Source organism: Neolamprologus multifasciatus, chromosome 6 (genome assembly GCF_963576455.1).
Source record: "Neolamprologus multifasciatus chromosome 6, fNeoMul1.2, whole genome shotgun sequence".
Lineage (NCBI taxonomy): Eukaryota > Metazoa > Chordata > Actinopteri > Cichliformes > Cichlidae > Neolamprologus > Neolamprologus multifasciatus.
In genome coordinates this window covers 33,283,702-33,302,215 of record NC_140444.1, presented here as the reverse complement: position 1 = coordinate 33,302,215, position 18,514 = coordinate 33,283,702, and the positions used below count along the sequence as shown (strand labels likewise).

Below are 18,514 nucleotides of genomic sequence, written 5' to 3'. Positions count from 1 at the left end.
TATTGTAGCAGTTACAACTTTCTGCGATGTAAATCTGATCTAAAGGTCACTGGCTATAGATAGTTGTCATCAAAGCAAACAAATAACCTCATGAACAATACATTTATATCACACACATTAGATTACAAACATCTACTGCACAGTTAAACAACATGCAAACACTCTACAGGAACGTTTGTGTTGAGGCTCATTCTTTTTTAGCAATATGCAACGTTAGAGTGATAAATTTCCATCACAGCCGACAAACACATCATCTCATAGTCTGAGTGTCATTTCATGGGGGAAGAAAATAGATAAAAAGTGGTTCCTCACAAAACTTCAACCAAAAACACAAAATTTATACACAGCTCTCTCGAACGCTTATTAGTTGAGTGATGTAACCGGTGCCTACTGATATCAATAAACCTGGAGTGCTCTGAGAGAAGAGGAGGAGACTTCACAGTGAAGTGGATCTCGCACACCCACCGTGTTTAACATCATAACCTCTGCGGTTGCTAAACCACAGACTTTCATCTCACATGTTTTCACTGCCCTCTTTTTTTTTTTATTACTGAATCATCCTTCCTGTTTGTCTCCATCACCATCTCTCTCTCTGTTCCGTCCTTTTTTCCTCCCCTCTACTTCTCCCTGTCGCCTTTTTTTCCCTTCTTTCTCCCACAGTTTCTCTGCGGATGAACAGAAGAAGGGAACAGTCAATTAATAGAAGTTACCATGGCAACTGTATGCCGAGCCAGCCCTTGTAGAACTGTTTCAGTTTTTCTTCAGTTCTGGTTCAGTGGACACAACAATAGGGGAATTCCTGCTGTGGGTTTATGTACACTATATACAATACTAGGGGTGGGGGAAAAAAATTGATACTGTGTAGTATCGTGATATTTTGTTTGCTAATAATGTATCGATACAGGGACAGCAGAAATCGATATTTTGTTACAAAAAAGGTTTTTGTGCTCTGACTTCAGAGCATGTTGATCCTTTTTCTGAGCAAGAATCCTGACATTCCTTCACTCTCCAAATGTGTTTAACTTTTTTTTTGGCAGCAATAAACATGACAGTTTACTTATTTTAATTTAAGACATGTTTTATTTTAATTAAGTTTAAAACTTTTTTATTTAATGTAAAATTATATTTTGTTTTAATTTACTTTCAAATTCTTCAGTTGCTGAAGGGGCTGCATAGTTTTCATAAACTGCATAGTTTAGAATAGCTATAATTCAGTTAAGTTGGACTAGACTGTAATACAAACCGTTCAGTTTGTCAACAATAAAACTGAAATGAGAGAAAGACTGAGTGTGAGACTTTGATATTAGATAAAATGAATATTGATAAAGTTTACCTTTATGTACAGAATCTGAATATCGCAAAATATTTTTAAAAATTGCAATAATATCGTATCGTGCGTTAAGTATTGTGATAATATCGTATCGTGGGATGTATGGTGATTTCCACCTCTATACAATACAATACAATACAATTTTATTTATATAGCACATTTAAAAAACCACAGGTATGCCAAAGTGCTTCACAGTTAGAGCAATAATAAATACAAATACAAAACACAAAATACAAATAAAATATACTAACAGGCGGGTGACATAACTAACCAATAATACTCCAGGCATAGTAGGCACAACCCGAAAGGCTGAAGGTTATAAGGTTATAAATATTAATAAAGCGAAAAAGATAACTTACAGTACACCAAAAATGAGGGCTCTAGGAGGCGGGGAAAGCAAGGCTAAACAAATAAGTTTTTAATCGAGATTTAAAAGATTGAATGGAATCAGACGCCCGAATAGCTAGAGGGAGGTTATTCCAGAGGTAGGGTGCGACAGCGGCGAAAGCGCGGTCACCTCTGGTCTTGAGCCGAGATCTAGGTCGCACCAGGAGCATTTGGCCTATATATATTACTGAATGTTTACTGTACGGTGCAAATAAATTGTCGTTTATTAGCAATAATTGCAAGCTTTTTTCACATATAAATGTCACCCATAAATACATAGCAAAAGAGTGCTATGAAATATAATTCTAAGATGCCATATAATAATATTTGCAAGAATGTGCCTACTGCATGAGGTGTGGTCATAAAGCCTGCTTGCAGCATGGATGCTATTACTATTGGTGCTTCAGATACATCAGGTCAAGAGTGCAAGCAGCATGCACACTATTGACTTTCAAGGGGTTGTGCACAGTGAATTCAATTCATTTCAATTCAGTTCAATTTTATCGATATAGAGCCAATTCACAGCAGCGGTTGTCTGGAGCCACTTAATATTGTCTCGGGTGGTGAGGGGGAAAGGGATGAGAAACAACAAAAAGAGAACACTATAAACAGGACAAAACTAGTGCTGCAAAAGACAGGAAGTGCTCAGTGCAATCATGGGAAGCAGCATGACTAAGGTTCACCTGATCCAGCCCTAACTGTGACCTGTTAGAAAGGTTATTGCTCCTAATACCTTTTCAACATTCAAGCACTCAGTACTGAGTTCTCCTGTTGTGCTCAGTCATTTGAGGATGAACATTTGGCAAAAAAAATGAGCCCCGCTATGGCGTGCGCCCCCTGCTAACAGCACACTGACATCGTTCATCATGTGCCCTCGTGGCCAGATTTAGATCCTTTCAACTTCCAAAAATGAAATTAAAGTTCAAGAGTTGCTATTTTGACACACTAGAGTTCTTTTGCCTGTTTTTATTTTCTTGCTCTTTACCAAAAGAGGTCAAATCCAATACACGGTGGGCCATATTTGTTAAGTTTGCAGACAAAACAGGCACTGCGTCTCTTCCGAGTAGTGATGACCCTGCAGTGGGGGATTTCACAGAGTGGGTAAGCTGTCCTTCTTGGACACGAATGCATCAGAAACTAAAGAGATGGCGTTTGTACAGCAGAGTAAACACCTTTCCACTTTTGAGCTTCAGGTGGATGCTGTCTAAAGAAAAGCTGACCAACACATGTACTTTTATTGCGAGCTTCGTGGTTGTTATATCGGCAGAGTCTCTGAGTTTGTTTTATTCTCATTTTTTAGATTCTGGTTGGTCAGGCGGTACAAGTCACTAAACCTCAAAACCAAGAACGGACTGGAAGGTGTGACCCTGAATGACCTCCCTCTCTTGTGTAAGGTTAGGCCCAGTCACTCCCAGCCAACAACATCCAAGTACTTCAAGCTGCCTGCTAGCCTGCAGGCCGGGTCTCATTTGGCTCAGCTGACATTATTATTTTAAATAAATAATTGTTTTTAATGGTGCTATTTTATTCTGGATGTCTTATTTAGTGTGTTCTTAGTGGTATAATTATTATGTTTTTATTGTTGGCTTGATGCTTTTGTGGTTTCTGCTGACCGTACAACAAATTGACCCTCAGGGTTAATTAAGATCATTCATCCTTGATCCTTGAAGTGCTCAGAAAAGGACTTCAAGATCAATCTAAAAATAGCATCCACGGTCAAGGGATGATCTCCTTAAAGGGATGGGGAGTGGAGTGTTAACATGTGCATCATACTTACAGATGGGTGACTCATGCTAAACATGACATGTGAAAGAGATGAAAACGGAGAGCCTAACATCAATGGTACATGGTAATGAAATATTGAACATTAGATCTATGAAAATGAAGGGAAGTGTAATTTATAATAATCTTTTTAAAAACATGTAAATGTTATTAATCGCTGAATGAATGATGACGATCATGCAAAGTTTCAATCACCCTGGTCCACCTGTTAAGGAGGAAATAAGGTTCATCCAGACATATACATACATAGAATAAAGTCATTCTACAGGGTGAACCGAGAAATCTCAGTATTATTATATTATATTATATTATATTATATTATATTATAGTCAGTATTTTAATATTCATTACAAGCATCTGTGTCCGTAACCTGACATAATGAAATACATTTCAAATGAATTGAACTACACATTCACTGTGATGGATTGCATATTTTGGGCCAGTTTAAAATCTGTAAACAGACATCGTCGACGCTAAATATAAACTTGAAACCAAGGCGTTCTGCTAAAGAGGAAAACATATTTGTCATTGTATAAAGCCGCAAATAGCTCATAGAGTCATAACAGGAATGGTTGAAAAGTGCTCGGAGGCAAGGTAAACCATAAAGTACACATGATTTGTTGTGAATAGGCTGAGAAGTTGTGTTTACGTGTGTGCACGACCGTCTGTGGAATGACAGTGTGATAAAGTACCAGGGAGAGGGAGCGTCTCTCCAGGCTGCTCTTGCCCAGGCTCATAACGCTGCTCTTTCTAGACTCCATGGTGAAGCTCCGCCTCTCCGAGGAGTAGGATCCCCTGGGTGCTGAAAGGGCACCCAGCTCCAGGTGGCCGTTTGGTGTCAGGGTGCAGATCCTCGGGTCTAGAATGGAAAATAGCAGATGGGTTAAAAGTGTTGTGATAGCAATCCAAACTTCCCTCAGTCATAGTTTAATGCCTGACTGCTAAGACGTGAGAAGCTATTCTCATATACTTCTCATATAATTTCAGTTGATTTCTGGGATTCAGAAGACTCATTCAAGACTGCAACTTTTTTTCTCATAGCCTACATGTTTCTTTTCAAGCTGTCTCTGGGTGCCTTACATTTACTAAATTTCCATTTGAAAACCTCCAGGGATGGAGACACATAACAAAAAAATAATAATAAAGAAAAAATGGAGGGTAAAAATCATATGAGTGTCTGGAGAAAGCCTAAATTAATTTCATTCATTTTCCTACAAGGCAACATGAGATACTGGTACTACTGTGACGGCTGTAACCAACAAGCTGAACTTAGTTCTGCTCAATATTAATTTGATCTCTTTATAAACTGCTGGGGATAATAGCAGATGTTACAAATAGGCTCTAATTTGTGCTCCAACCCTGTCCTAAATAAGTTAGAAACCTTATACTATCAACACTCTTAAGTTGGTAATGGGTGATATAGGGGTGGTTTTGGAGGCATATTCATATTCAATTTGCAGGTGAACAGCTGGGTTAAAAATGAAGGCCCAGTCTGAACACAAGTGTGGTAAATTCTACTGATTAGCTATCTACTGGCACCTCCACATTTAGCTAGGTCTGTGTTGTGATCCCAAAGCAAAATTGTCATGAAAATGGCTGCGTGCAGGCGGGAGAGGACCCAGAAGCAGACTCATGGAAATGGGACGTAACTCAAAAACGGCTTTATTTACAGAAGGGGAAACAAACAATACAAAACTAAACTGGGAAAAACTAGTTAGCTAAACACTCGAGAAACACACAGAGAATTCCACACAACCACGAGGGACGACGCGACACGGAACTGCGGGAGACTCTGACATAAATACACAGAAAACGAGGACCGTAGGAGCACACAGGGAACACAGCTGACACGAATAATGATGATAATGAGACGGAGGAAGAGCAACACAACATGACGGACACAGACGGAGACTATCAAAGTAAAACAGGAAGTACACAGACTGGAGAGGGAGAGAGAACATGAGGAGCACGAGGCAGAGAGGCAGACATGACAGGCTGGGGAAAACAAGATGGCACAAGAACTCACACAACCATGTAAACGCAGACACCCAGGGGGAGACACAGAAGGCAACAACACAGGGGGAAATCTAATACACAACACTGGACAGAATAATGTAGGAAACCAAGATAATCCTTAACATAATGCAAAAAATAACAACAAACAAAGGAAAATTAAACGGCTGGGCCAAAATGAACCAGAACCATGACAAAAATAGTCTTTAGTGGCTGATGACGTGGCTACGTTGTTAGCACTGCTCTGGAGCTTTTGTTTCCCTGTGATGGAAAACTATCTCATGTCTTTTTATAAACCCTCTTTAGTGACATTATGAATCATTGGAGCCTACGACAGTGGTACACTGAACTTTTAATGAGTGTCTTTGTCTTGTCTTGATGTTTTTAAGGTGGTTTTAACCAAAGATAAAAATTCTGCAATCGTACACTTTTAGCTGTTTTCTTTGGTCTCAGAGGTCTTTTTGTGTTGCTGCATTCCTTTTTTTAAGAATACACCAGATGGTTGATTTGGCCACTCCTGACGTTTCTGCTCTCTGATAGGTCTGTTTGGGCCTTTACCATTTAATAAGGGCCCACGTCAGTTGTACTTGTGTCTTGGGACTTCACACTTAGAGTTGCAGTGACCTTTGAACATAAAATACCTATACTTTCTCCTATTAGATATTTTAGTTTTCATAATTATCATATTGTCTTTTAAAATATACTAATTTCATTCTCGAGTGTTAATAAACTTAAAGAGTTTTCAAGAGTTATATGGATTCATAGGAACTGGTTGGATGGATGGACAGACAGGGAAAGACAAACAGGAAACAGATGCATTAGAAAACTTGATGTACCCATAAGAACAGGCTGAAGCCAAACAAAGAAAAAGTATACCTCTATCCTGTCTATTCAGACAGGATAGAGGTATACTTTTTTAATTTTGCATTTTTAATCTTGCATTTTTCCCATCTATGAAGGCGGAGTCTACAAGCTTCCCTTTTTGCTTACACCGCAGTGCAGAGACCAGATCTTCTGTGCAGCCTTAGCCCACTCAGATGGTACAGAAGCGATCCTCCAGCCTCTGAACTCACATTTAATCCTCTCTGAACTGCATTGTTTGTTGGATCTGTTGAGGAAGTCTGTACTGCTTCAACAATTTTACTGTGAGGCTGGATATAGACAGATCCCATTCATCTTTGTTGACTACCGGCTATTTTCTGCAATTTTACAAGTTTTTAAGCTTTTGGCAAATGCTTCCGTCTTAGTTTGAGTTGAGCACATTTGGATAAGCCTCAGTGAAAAACAAAGAGCTAAAATCCGATGAGCAGGCAGATTCTCGAGCATGTTGTTCCATTTTGAGATAAATGATGCAGTATGTGAATTGAGGTATTAGCGTTAAATCCTTAAAAATAAACATTTTTAACAAAACCAAACATTCTGACCTCATGCATGTCGATCTTATTCTAGGCCTTTTTTAGCTGAGCGGTACTAATAACATGGCAGCTGAGTGTAATCAGAAAGTTTGGATGTTACCCTTACCGGACAACTTGATGGAGTCGCGTTTTTCACTCTCGTCAAAGTTGGAGGAGGAGTGATCATCATCTGAATATGAACGATTTGCATCACCCTGTAGATAAAAAAATCTATCAGACAGGACTCGTGGTCTAAAAGATTTTTTTCACAGACTTTTTTTTTTCAGATTTTGTCATACGCCGGACCTTTAATCTCCAGGGCAAAACAGTGCTCCCTCACAACAGCTATGAGACGTATTTAAACATACTATCAGACAATCTTAGATCGACGCCCCTCCTCAAGGATAAGTCTGTAAAACCCTCAAAGTACTGACACACTACTCCAGGAGTCCTCTCAGACTTGGTTAAGACCAATGGGATTTCCCCTACAGTCTTCACTGAGGGAGTAAATTGGCTCAATAATCCCTAGTGTGTCGCAGTTGTAGACCCAGAACAGATGAGTGGAGGAAGGGGAGAGAGCTGGAGGAGAAAAGGAGAGAATAAAAGGCAGGAAGAGAGACAGACTGAATGACTGATGGCAGGGTTTTGTTTTGGCATTTCAGAAAGATCAATCAAGAGCCACGTGATTTGTGTCAATGTTTCCCTCCCAACTCACACATCATAGCTACATGCCATGAATATGGTAATGCTTTGATCTGTGTATGAAAACTCAACTGGGTTACTCAACCACACTACAATTTTCCAATGATATCATCTGACATCGTTTGACAGCTGAGGGCAGATTGACAGCATCGTTTCTGCAGTGTTTTCCACTGAGAGGGATGGCTTCAGAAATTCTGCTGTATTTAATTATTATTATGTAGGACCAATACTATAATATATATAATCACTCGTTTTTTCTACAGCAGAAAACAGATTTTAAACTTGATTTTTGTTGGATTTTCATTTCTTTTACTATATTTAGATCCTCATGTTCTCAAACCTCAAGTTTGCTCACCTACAAACAAATGCACAGTCTGAATTTTCACTGTAGTTTGGTCTTAATGAAAAGAGACAGAATATCAACCAAAGATTTAGACATTTGTCACTCAGTGAAATACATATTTGATCCCCTACAACCAAGCCAGAATTCTCATTTCAATTCAATTCAGTTTTATTTATACTTCTGGCTCCCTCTTTAGCTGTGTGTCCATGTGGCACACATATTACAATCAAGTAATCATTAATCAATGAATTACAGACACTCCTGATCTCAACTTATTATGTGTATAAAGCACAGCTGTCCACAGAGTCAATTTCTTCCATTTTAGCCTCTGCTCCACCACGGGCAAGACCAAAGAGCTGTCAAAGGACGTCGGGGACAAAATTGTGGAGCTGCACCAGGCTGGAGCGGGCTACAAGACCTTCAGCAAGAAGCTTGGCGAGAAGCTGACAACTGCTGGTACGATTAGTCAGACATGGAAGAAATATAAAATGACCATCAACCTTCCTCAGTCTGGAGCTTGATGCAAGACTGAGCTCTTTGGCATAAACTTGACCCGCCATCTTCAGAGGAAGAAAAATGCTGAGAATGACATAAAGAAGGCCTACCCCACAGTCAAGCACAGAGATGAAAACTATGCTTTGGGGCCGGTATAGATACAGGACAACTTCACCGTATTGAGGGGCCGATTGATGGGGCCATGTACTATAAAGTCTTGGATGAGAACCTCCTTCCCTCCCTCTGCTCTCCTTTCTTCCATCCTGAAGATGGATCATTGATTGGTCTTCCAACATGACGATAACACAAAACATACAACCGAGGCAACAAAGGTGAAGAACATTAACCCTTTAAGACCTACCATAGAACCAAGTCTGCCAGAGCTTACTTTATATTTTTACATGCTGTAGTGCCATTTTTGGGAGCATTTCAAGTTGCTATACATCAATACAACTGTTATAGCCCATATTGTAATAATATGTATGCATTAAGTCCATAGTAACTACACTAATTGCAAAAAAGTGCAATAAACTACAAAAGAATTGAAAATCGTTTTTGTTTTGTTTTTTACATATATTTCTACTTGGAGAAGTTTAAGAGGTTTATCCCTCAAAACTTTAAATACAAAAAAGTTGCAAAAAATAGTTTACAACAACAGGAAATTTATTTTGAGTGTCTTCATAGTTTTATTTTTGAGATACACCAATTTTCTACACTGTAGGAAAAACGAAAAACAATCCTATGATGCAAATTTGCAAAGAAAACAGCATGTGCATCAAAATAAACTATTTCCAGCAGTGCAATCCGAGTTCTAAGCATCCCAGAAACTATTCAGAAAAGTATAGAGTCAAACATGACTTATAAAAACACCAGTATAGACTTTCGAGGCCTACAAGTAAAAAATCTTTTGAAAATCTATAAGAAACATCATACGCCTCTGCTTACCAACAAGGGTTTCTCCATCAAGCGCTAAGTCATCTTTTGGATCAAAGATTTATTTCACTCAGTGGTGTGTAAATCAATTTAAAACTAATGTGTATTTTCTGGATTTTTGATTGAAATTTGGTGTCTTTCCATTAAAATGAACCTACCAAAAAAACACAGATTATTTATTTCTTTATCAGCGTGTCAAATATTTGTTTCGACCACTGAACATCATTTCAGTTCCTGCTTGTACTGTGATAACAGTTGGACATTCAAAAGAAGTATTGCAGGAAATACGTTTTTAATGGATGTAATGGCTTTAATGTTGATAGAAGTCACCATATTTAGTGCACAGAGCAAATACTCTGAACATTGTGTGTAACGTTTGTCTATCCTTGCCTGGCTGATGATACAGTCAACTTTAAAACTGTATATATGAGGTTTTACACATCTATGTAAAGAAGCCAGCATGCAAAGCCCCTCTGCTGAGTTTATTATGTAACAGGAATGATAAAAGATGATGCGGCATAATATCCATACTGCACTTGAGCCGCATTAGATTGTAGGTCACCCGAGTTTTGGCAGCTCAATACACAGTCATTGCAGCTGTATGCATAAAACGGAAAAAAAAACAGACTTAAAGCCCAAAAATACATTTTGAGCTGTGTTCAAATGGAAGCAATACATTACATATGTTACGTGGACTGTGCAGACAGTCTGATTTAAATAGAATTTAATCCATTTTGTCAAATGCCATAAGATGGATGGCTGAAAAACAGTGTTGACCGTGTAGACATGCTGTAAACATGCAAATCTGCTCAATTCAGTGATTATGGAAATCAACAGAGGGCAACAGCTCGGTTTATTTTAGCTGTCAAGGTCTTTGCCAAAGGTTAAATTCTTCAGTTTGAGAGACACAGACAGACTGATATCAGTGGACCACACAAGAGATTACTGTGCAGGGAGTGCAAGCATCGTGTTAAATAGAGGAGAAGTGCCAAAGTTTGGAAATGCATCTAAATCACAGGCAGCCAAACAGTTTACGAGGCCGTGCTTTTTACGATATTAGAGATGTGGCACTTATTTGGTGGATGTTTTCAAATATCTGTAAGCTAAGTGCTCCTCCATCAATTTATACGATTATTCCATTGAGTCATGATATAATTTGGACTTATTTAAACTAATTAAATTATTGCCAGACACAATCGTGTTCATATATTGAGTTTCTCTGGTGGCTGTTAGAGGCCAATACAACAATAATAATTAGAAATATTTCACTTGTGACGAACACAGAATTGGATTAATAATTTTAGATGAGTAACAATTAAAAGATTAACAAGCTTACATCATGCAGTCTGAAATGTGGCAGCAGTCAGCATCGGGTTGACCTATACCCCTTACCTCCGCCTGAAAGCCTTCAACCAGGATGGCGACCAGCAGGTTGAAGAGGACGTAGTTTCCAAATGTCATGAGGGCCACAAAGTACAGAGCAGCAAGCGGTGAGGTCGCTGCCATACCATTGTACAAAACTGCGTTCCAGTCCTCCTGGGTCAGAATCTTTGAGATTTGCATAGACAGACGTAGGAGGTTAGTAACACAAAAAGGACCTACTTATTGTTAAACGCTAAACAACTCTAGTCATGCTAGAGTAAATATAGAACTGCAACATCCTTGTGACCAATAAAACAACTTGGCTGGTTGGTTAAACAGAATTTTTTCACTTTTACTGATAAAACTGGAAGTAGTTACGGTGACCAGCTGGTTGGCCAGAGGTTGAGGATGCAGCACCCTTAACCCTCTCACGCATAGTGGTCACTACAGTGGACAGCTATTCCACTGAAGGCTGTTTTCTTGTATTTGTGTCAGTGTTGATGGTATACTTGCACATAAACCACTACATTGGACACTGATGTGTCACTCCATACCCTGCCACCCACTGGGCAGCCAGCATTGTCCACCTAAGTGGACATGTAAAAAACTCTTTGAAAAGTACATGTTTAAAAAATGAAGTTCAAAAATCATGCTTGTGGTTGTGCATGCCTAAAGATGAATAAAAAAATCCCAATTGAGGTTGTCATAACTCATGGATGAAAGGGTTAAGCTATGGGTGACCACTTTGGGTTGCAAGGTGACTGCACTGGATCCCCGTTTGCAACCAATTTTAGTCAGTCACCACTGCATCTCTTTGAGGGAGTCAACTCAACTGGTTGCTAACTTTGCCAACAGCAAGAAACTTCTTCCCGGCAGCAACTACGTCACTATTTGTAGAAACATTTCAGAGTTTCTGTTTTAAATATATCAGGTTCTGGCTGTACTCTGAATTTAAAACGTTGATGTGACTGTTTCAATGTGAAGTTTTGTGTAAGCAGACAGCAAAATGTTTGTGATTTGCTTGGATTTATCACAGTTAACTGATGAATTATCACAAAGTGATGGCATGTAATTGCCAATCTGACCCTGTTTAAAGACCCTAGTGTGACTGTAGTTTGAGCCATGTTGTGCTCATATAAATCAAAGCTGTGATATGTTGAATACCTGAAAAACGGTGACAATGGCCCACAGCAAGGAATCAAAGTTCTTCCTGTCTGGTACGGTGTCTCCCGTCTCCGTCTTAAGACTGAATTTGCATCCAAAAATGTGCATCCCAAGGATACTGCAATACAATATACCACACAACATACACGGGGTCATCTGATGTACCTGACTAATAATTAAATGCAGATCTTTGTTAAATCTATTGAAGCATGATACAAATACAATCGTCTTTTATAGAATCACACACAAAGAAGCTTCGGATAATTAAGCTGTATCTGTATCCTAACAGTTCCTAACAGTGTAAATTTGTTTTATTTATTTATGCATTTTTAAGTGTCATCATTTGTTTTGTACTGTGTGACTTTCCGAGCTGAAATAAATTAGATGGCTGTAAATGCCTGAGTGCTGTCGGACGCTGGGGAACGGCTACATGAGATCTAATCCGCTCCAGTGACCATGTAAAATGTAAAGTACCAAACTAAACATTCACCAACAGTCTCAAACGTTTCATTTAGTAACATTTCTGAAGAATAAAAGCATTCACGTTGCCATTATGGGTATTAAATGTGGCGTTATAAAGAAAAGTTTTTAATTTAGCTGTTAAAAATCGAACCGATGGAAAAATGAAGTTGTCTAATTACTTTTTTAACACTGTATATAAAATAACATCTAATTTAACAATTACTTCCTTTTACATTAACCCTGTATATGAGTCTGAACAGACAAGCAGGGGATTTTTAAAAGCACACTGAGATCTCAGGGTCATTTTCCTCAGACACTACAAAACAAAATTACAGGGATGTGAGTGGCATGCAAATCTGTAAACAGTATATAAATAAAGACAACAAATACTGTGTACACTGAACACCCACTAAAGGACCTATTAACTCTCAAAGCAGTTCTGTGGCAGTGCTTGAGCATCACAAATGTGCCCTTGTTGCTCTACTCACTTAAGTGTATGCTTGTTAAAATCTAACCAGATCATCAAGGGTCTGCTTGTTATTTTGTACCCAGGGTTAATAGCTGCTGTGGAATGTTGTGACCCTCTGTGCTGCAATGGTTGCTGGTAAGCAGCTGTGCAGATCTAAAGCCAATATGTGCCACACCATCAAAGTAGAGGGTAAACAGAGATCTGTCTCACAGTACTGTTCCTGACACCAACTAAAAACACAGTTGAAAGAAACGGATCAAACGAGCCGTTTACATTCTTCTTCTTTTGTTATGATCACACAGTGTGTACACCTTACCTAAAGATGAAGATGAAGAGCATTAGTAACATGCAGAAGGTGGCCACGTTGTCCATGGTCTTCATCAGGACCACCAGCTGTCTCCTGAGAGCTGGCATGAACCTCACCAGTTTCAGCACCCTCAGCAGCCTGAAGGTCCTCAAAACAGACAAACCACCGTCCGACTGGCCGATGATCTCACACACACTGAGGGGTGAAGCACAAAATACTGCTAAATGTCCATTTTAACATAGCATGTACAGAAAAAAACACTTACATATGTACATAAAGCATAAAAGAAAAAATGCCCAAAGTGCTGACTTTTAAGTACTTTTACACGTAACTACAATAACATTTACATTTTGGTTGTATTACATAACTACAATAAAAATTTTAAATTTCATGATGCATTCACTTCATACAGAGCATATTTTCCTCAATTAATTATATGAATAAACAAATCTTTTGTTTTAATATTTAATATTAAAATTTTTAATAAGACTTATGTTTTACTGCGAGTCTATGAGGACGAAGATTTTGAAGAATTGTTTTGTTTTGTATTTTGCTCATTTCTTGCAAACACGTTTCAACAGTGGCTATAATTGCAACTACACCTGCCCTGCCTGAGATGACCATATGATGAATATCCACTCTCACTGACATCACACACAGCAAAGAGTAGAAAAAACTGTCTGAAACATTTTGGCTCATGGGAACTAAAGAATTTTATGCCTAGAAAAACAACTTCTAACTGCTTCTTCGCTCTGTAGTCCGTCGTGTGCACACACAGTCCTGGTTCGTCACTTGCATTAGGTGCCTTATTTTAAAGCATGAATGATTCAAAGGTCAGTGTTAAGTGCCTTAACAAAATTCCTCTGAAAATAGTCAAGTACAAGGACTGCATTGAAAATCAATGAGAAAGCGTCCATTTTCAACACACACTAGCACTCGACTGTAACACATTCAAGAGGTTTATCTTAGCTGGTCGCACACAAGGACTCAACACAACACATCTTTGCTATTGTATTTGCACTACTGCACTAATGCACATAGGCTTGATTTATTTTATATTCCCTTTTATCTTTTCATAATTATCTCTTTCTATACTAGACTGAGAGAGAAACCGTACTTTAGTTCTCCTGCAAACCCTGTACATGCAATGAATTGAAAATCTTGAATCCAATGGCCGAAGGAAGACTTTGGAAGACCTTCTGAAAGACTGGAGAAATATTGCTCAAGATCGTTTTCAAGTAATATTGCAGATAATTATTGCTGCAGCACAAGGCCAAAAGTGTTCATCTTCATCTCCTTCAAGTCCCTAACCTTTAAGGGAATCAGTACTGATTCTAATTTCTCATTTCTTTTCCCATCAACTCAAGTGTAGTAACTGATCCGTGTTAAATTTGCGGTCACTTTTTAATCTTCAAGTAATTAATTTGTCCACTAGCAGGTTACCAAGGTTCTTGAGATCGCAAGTGAAGCTCTAAAAGCTTTTATTTGTACGTGAGTTCACAAAACGTGATGGCTGAAGTTTTGCTTTCTATTTTCTTTCTCATTCTGACGGATATTTAACGTGAACAGAGAGCCGTTCTCTCGTGAAAAATATGCCTTTAAAGAAACACGTCTCCTCGGGTTGGTAGCTTTCAAAGGCCTCACTCAGCACATCAAAATAGCGTTGGCTTTGAATTGACAAAGACCGAATAGGGACCCTTGCATAGCAGCTCAGTATAAATAGCTGAGGACGTTCAGATGGAAAAAGAGATGGAAATCGGTAGCGGGGCAAGAGATAAGAAGACAGATGCAGATATGTTCAATCACAGTGTATCTTCTGTGATGGGTTGCACATTTGATCTTGTTCAGTTTTAGTTGCTTTGATGTGTATTTGATCTCGGGGTTATAATGGGGATCACACACAAAGGCGCCTAACCAGATGAATTGGGGGGGAAAAAACGCCAGCAGATCAAAGGCACTGCCACTCACCTGAAGCTTCCAGGCACACAAAACAAAAGACAAAATCTGTTTGCTGCTTTCTGACGCTTTGGCATCTAAATCCATACAGGTGGTACATTTGAACAAGATAGAACGCACGTGACAATTTGACAAAGTATGAATAATTAAACTGCAGGCTCTCTTTCCAGAATCGTCTGGACAAATGAAAAAAAAAAAAGCCGATATCTAAATTACATCAGTACTATATTAGAAGCTGTTTTTTTTTACTCTCCGAAGCCTACTTGCGTCTTCTTGTGCTATTGAGGACATTCAAACTCTAAAATTACCTTTAACTTTGTGTGATTTAGCTCTGACATATCTATGGCTGTCCACGCATAAGGGTAACCTTTAAAAGCTGTACGTAACAACTGCGATCAGTGTTTTGGTACCTTATGATGACAATGATTCCATCAAAGACGTTGTAAGGGTTTCTCAGGTAGTTGAAAGAGCCAAAAGCTGTGAGCTTGAGGATCATCTCCAAGGAGAACATGCTTGTAAAGACGATGTTGCAGATCTCCAGAACATTGGTGAGCTCCTCTGGCTGTTAGCATAGAGACAAATAAAAGGAAGAGAAATTAGAAATGAAAGAGAGGTATATAAGCATTCGCTGTCAAGATAAAAGACGCGCACCAGATAAGAAGTTGCAACGTGCGTTCACGTACATATAAAAGGCACTGTTTTTGTCTGCCGGAGTGGGATTTTCACGGCATTTTCTGCACCACATCTCTGCGCGTTCATCATTTGTTTGAAGCCAGCTCACCTCCTGCAACCACTTTTCTGAGAATATGCGCTTCTTCTGCGGTTCGGACTCCTGACATTTCTTTGGAGGTGGAGGAACACCAACGTAACTGCTTAAAGGAGCTTCTTCGACATCTTTAAGAGTTCTAAACAAATGTCTGTCCTCCTCCAGAAAATCTTATGTACGCAAACGCGCGTTGCAACTTCTTATCTGGTGCGCGTTTTTTATTTTGACAGTGAATGCGCACCTGCGGACCACTTATGTGCACCCCTGTGTATAAGGATGACAGGCAGAGACATTCAAAACAGTCAAGCTTCTAGTTACTAGCTAAAAAGAAAGTGTGATTATGCTTGATTAGAAAAGGTTTAAAGATAATAAAAATCTCTCTTCTGGAGGTCTCAATTTGTTTGACAATCAGTAAAATATAGTCGGCATGTTCAAATAGTCTGTAATCTGCTGTCTGCACCAATCCCAAACAGCAGCAGGCAACAGTTAAACCAATTATAAAGCTCATCAATACATTTTGCAGATGTATTGATGTAAAGCTCAGATTTCATATATAGTATCTTTTTGGTCTTCAGTTGTCAGTTTACCATCATAGTAATTGCACTAGCCATAATTAATCATAATAAGTCAACTTATTAACACACTAGCACAATCATTTGGTTATTTCTTTTTTGTTGTTTTATTTATTTCATTTTCAATCCTCCATATGCCGTTGCAATATATATATATATATATATATATATATATATATGCTTGTCGTCTAATGTTGTTCTGTTTCATTTGAACACATCTCTCTCTTTCTGGCTTTTTGTATAGATTTGCTCAATACGATGAAGAACAGCCATATATATACACGCAGACACACATGCAAAGCACTAAATCTGGCACACTCGTGATTTCCAGCACATCTCTATTCCACAGAGCTCCTCTGCAACTTCAGCAATGACATTTCAACATCCCAGAATCAATGAGCACTGTGTTTATCATATTTACTTGTCTGTGCGCAGGTGTGCAGCTTTTTGTTACCCCTATATACTGTGTGTGTTTGTCACCCCTAATGACTGTTTGCAGTGTGAAAACATGGGCTAATGATGTATGCCCATCAGTGTCCAGACCAGCCAAACAGTGCTGGCAGTCCCTGGAGATCCATTACTGCTGTCTCATTACTGCAGACCTGGGAACAGATCTAAAGACTTGAGATTTTTTGTTAGCTGATACATGGAATCAAATTAGAAAAGCAGGGATTTTATATCATACTGAGGACTTCCAGGTTGACTTAGAAAAGTAAGCAGAATTCACTTGGGCTCTAAAAATACCTGTAATCAGGCAGTCAAATCTAAATTTGTCAAGGAAAGGTGTTCAAATCAATCATACACTGCAGTTAGACCAAGGTTCGTAGTAACTTTCTTAGTGAATAATGCAACAAACAGGTGGAACAGGGTAAAAAGAAAGGAAATTTTCACCATTTGAGCCAATTTATTTGAAATGGCAAAATGCCAAAGCACTTGTCCTTGAATCTTCAACTAAATGAGGTCATGCAATAACTCAGTGCATCGCAAATTCTTGCAGCCCATTGAACTTCTTTCTGATTTTGGCTTAAAAAGAGAGACGCACATAAATTGGATGCTTATATGCAATTAGCTTTGTCAGATGGTGCTGCTGACTCCCATCGTCTTTAGGCCTGTGTGTGCCATCCTAATCTAATTTGTCCAGCTCTTAGTGGGTTCTTCTTGTTGAAATGAGCTGGTCAATTCTGCATAAATAACATCTGAAGAAGTACTCTGATCTGAGATCTTAACTCAGAACGACTGAACTTCAGAGATCTGAGAATCAATGATATGAATCAACGAGCACAGCGGTCTCCATCAACTGTGAATAGGAGAAATTTGGAAGCCCTCAGACTTTTCCTAGAGTTCACCATCCAGTGACTTGATCTCAAAATATCCAACTGGACAACAATCTTAAGTCTTGTATGGTACAGTGGCCAGAAGTCACTCCCCAGTAAACAGCACATTTCCACATAGTGACATTGGTATGGACCGGATCTGGCCCACACAATGTGCTTACACATGGCCCACATACCGCAAAGAAGGACGGCTGTTTGGTGGCCCAGATCAGGTTTGCCAGAGGCAACCAACACACGGGCCAGCACAAGGCCAGTTGCAGACACACTGTGCTGTGCCAGAACAGTTTCAGCTCTGGACGCAGATGTCAGCCTAATGTGTACCTTAATCAAGCCATGTAATAACAACATGTGCCGGAGCATAATAGTGCAAAAGTAACATGACAAAACTGTTCAGCCTGTGAATGGACTGATTCTTATATAGCGCTTTTCTAAAATGGCCTATATTTGTATAGTGCTTTACTAGTCCCTAAGGACCCCAAAGCGCTTTTACACATCCAGTCATCCACCTATTCACACACCGGTGATGGCAAGCTACACTGTAGCCACAGCCACCCTGGGGCGCACTGACACAGGCGCCAGGATTACTCTCCTCGCCTCTCGCGGATCACTCAAAATGCTCTATACAACATGCCACGTTCACCCAATCACACACGTTCTCTACACTGAGTGCTTCCTAACTACATTCACACACATTCACACTCCTGACATGCAGACTGGAGGAGCCAGGGATCAAACCACTAACC

General features: G+C 39.2%; 1 protein-coding gene across 3 annotated transcripts in view; it reads right to left on the bottom strand.

Annotated features, from left to right (window-relative positions):
• The window catches only part of LOC146517444 (voltage-dependent T-type calcium channel subunit alpha-1I-like), a 283,413-nt gene that overhangs the window by 79,642 nt on the left and 185,257 nt on the right, over positions 1 to 18,514 (bottom strand). For all 3 annotated transcript variants that reach the window (XM_085162096.1, XM_085162094.1, XM_085162095.1), the window contains 6 exons: positions 15,510 to 15,661; positions 13,153 to 13,338; positions 11,906 to 12,023; positions 10,772 to 10,927; positions 7,034 to 7,121; positions 4,192 to 4,358 (listed from right to left, as the gene is read on the bottom strand). In XM_085162096.1, coding sequence (XP_085018222.1) covers positions 4,192 to 4,358; positions 7,034 to 7,121; positions 10,772 to 10,927; positions 11,906 to 12,023; positions 13,153 to 13,338; positions 15,510 to 15,661 — 867 coding nt within the window. The remainder of the gene's footprint in view (positions 1 to 4,191; positions 4,359 to 7,033; positions 7,122 to 10,771; positions 10,928 to 11,905; positions 12,024 to 13,152; positions 13,339 to 15,509; positions 15,662 to 18,514) is intronic.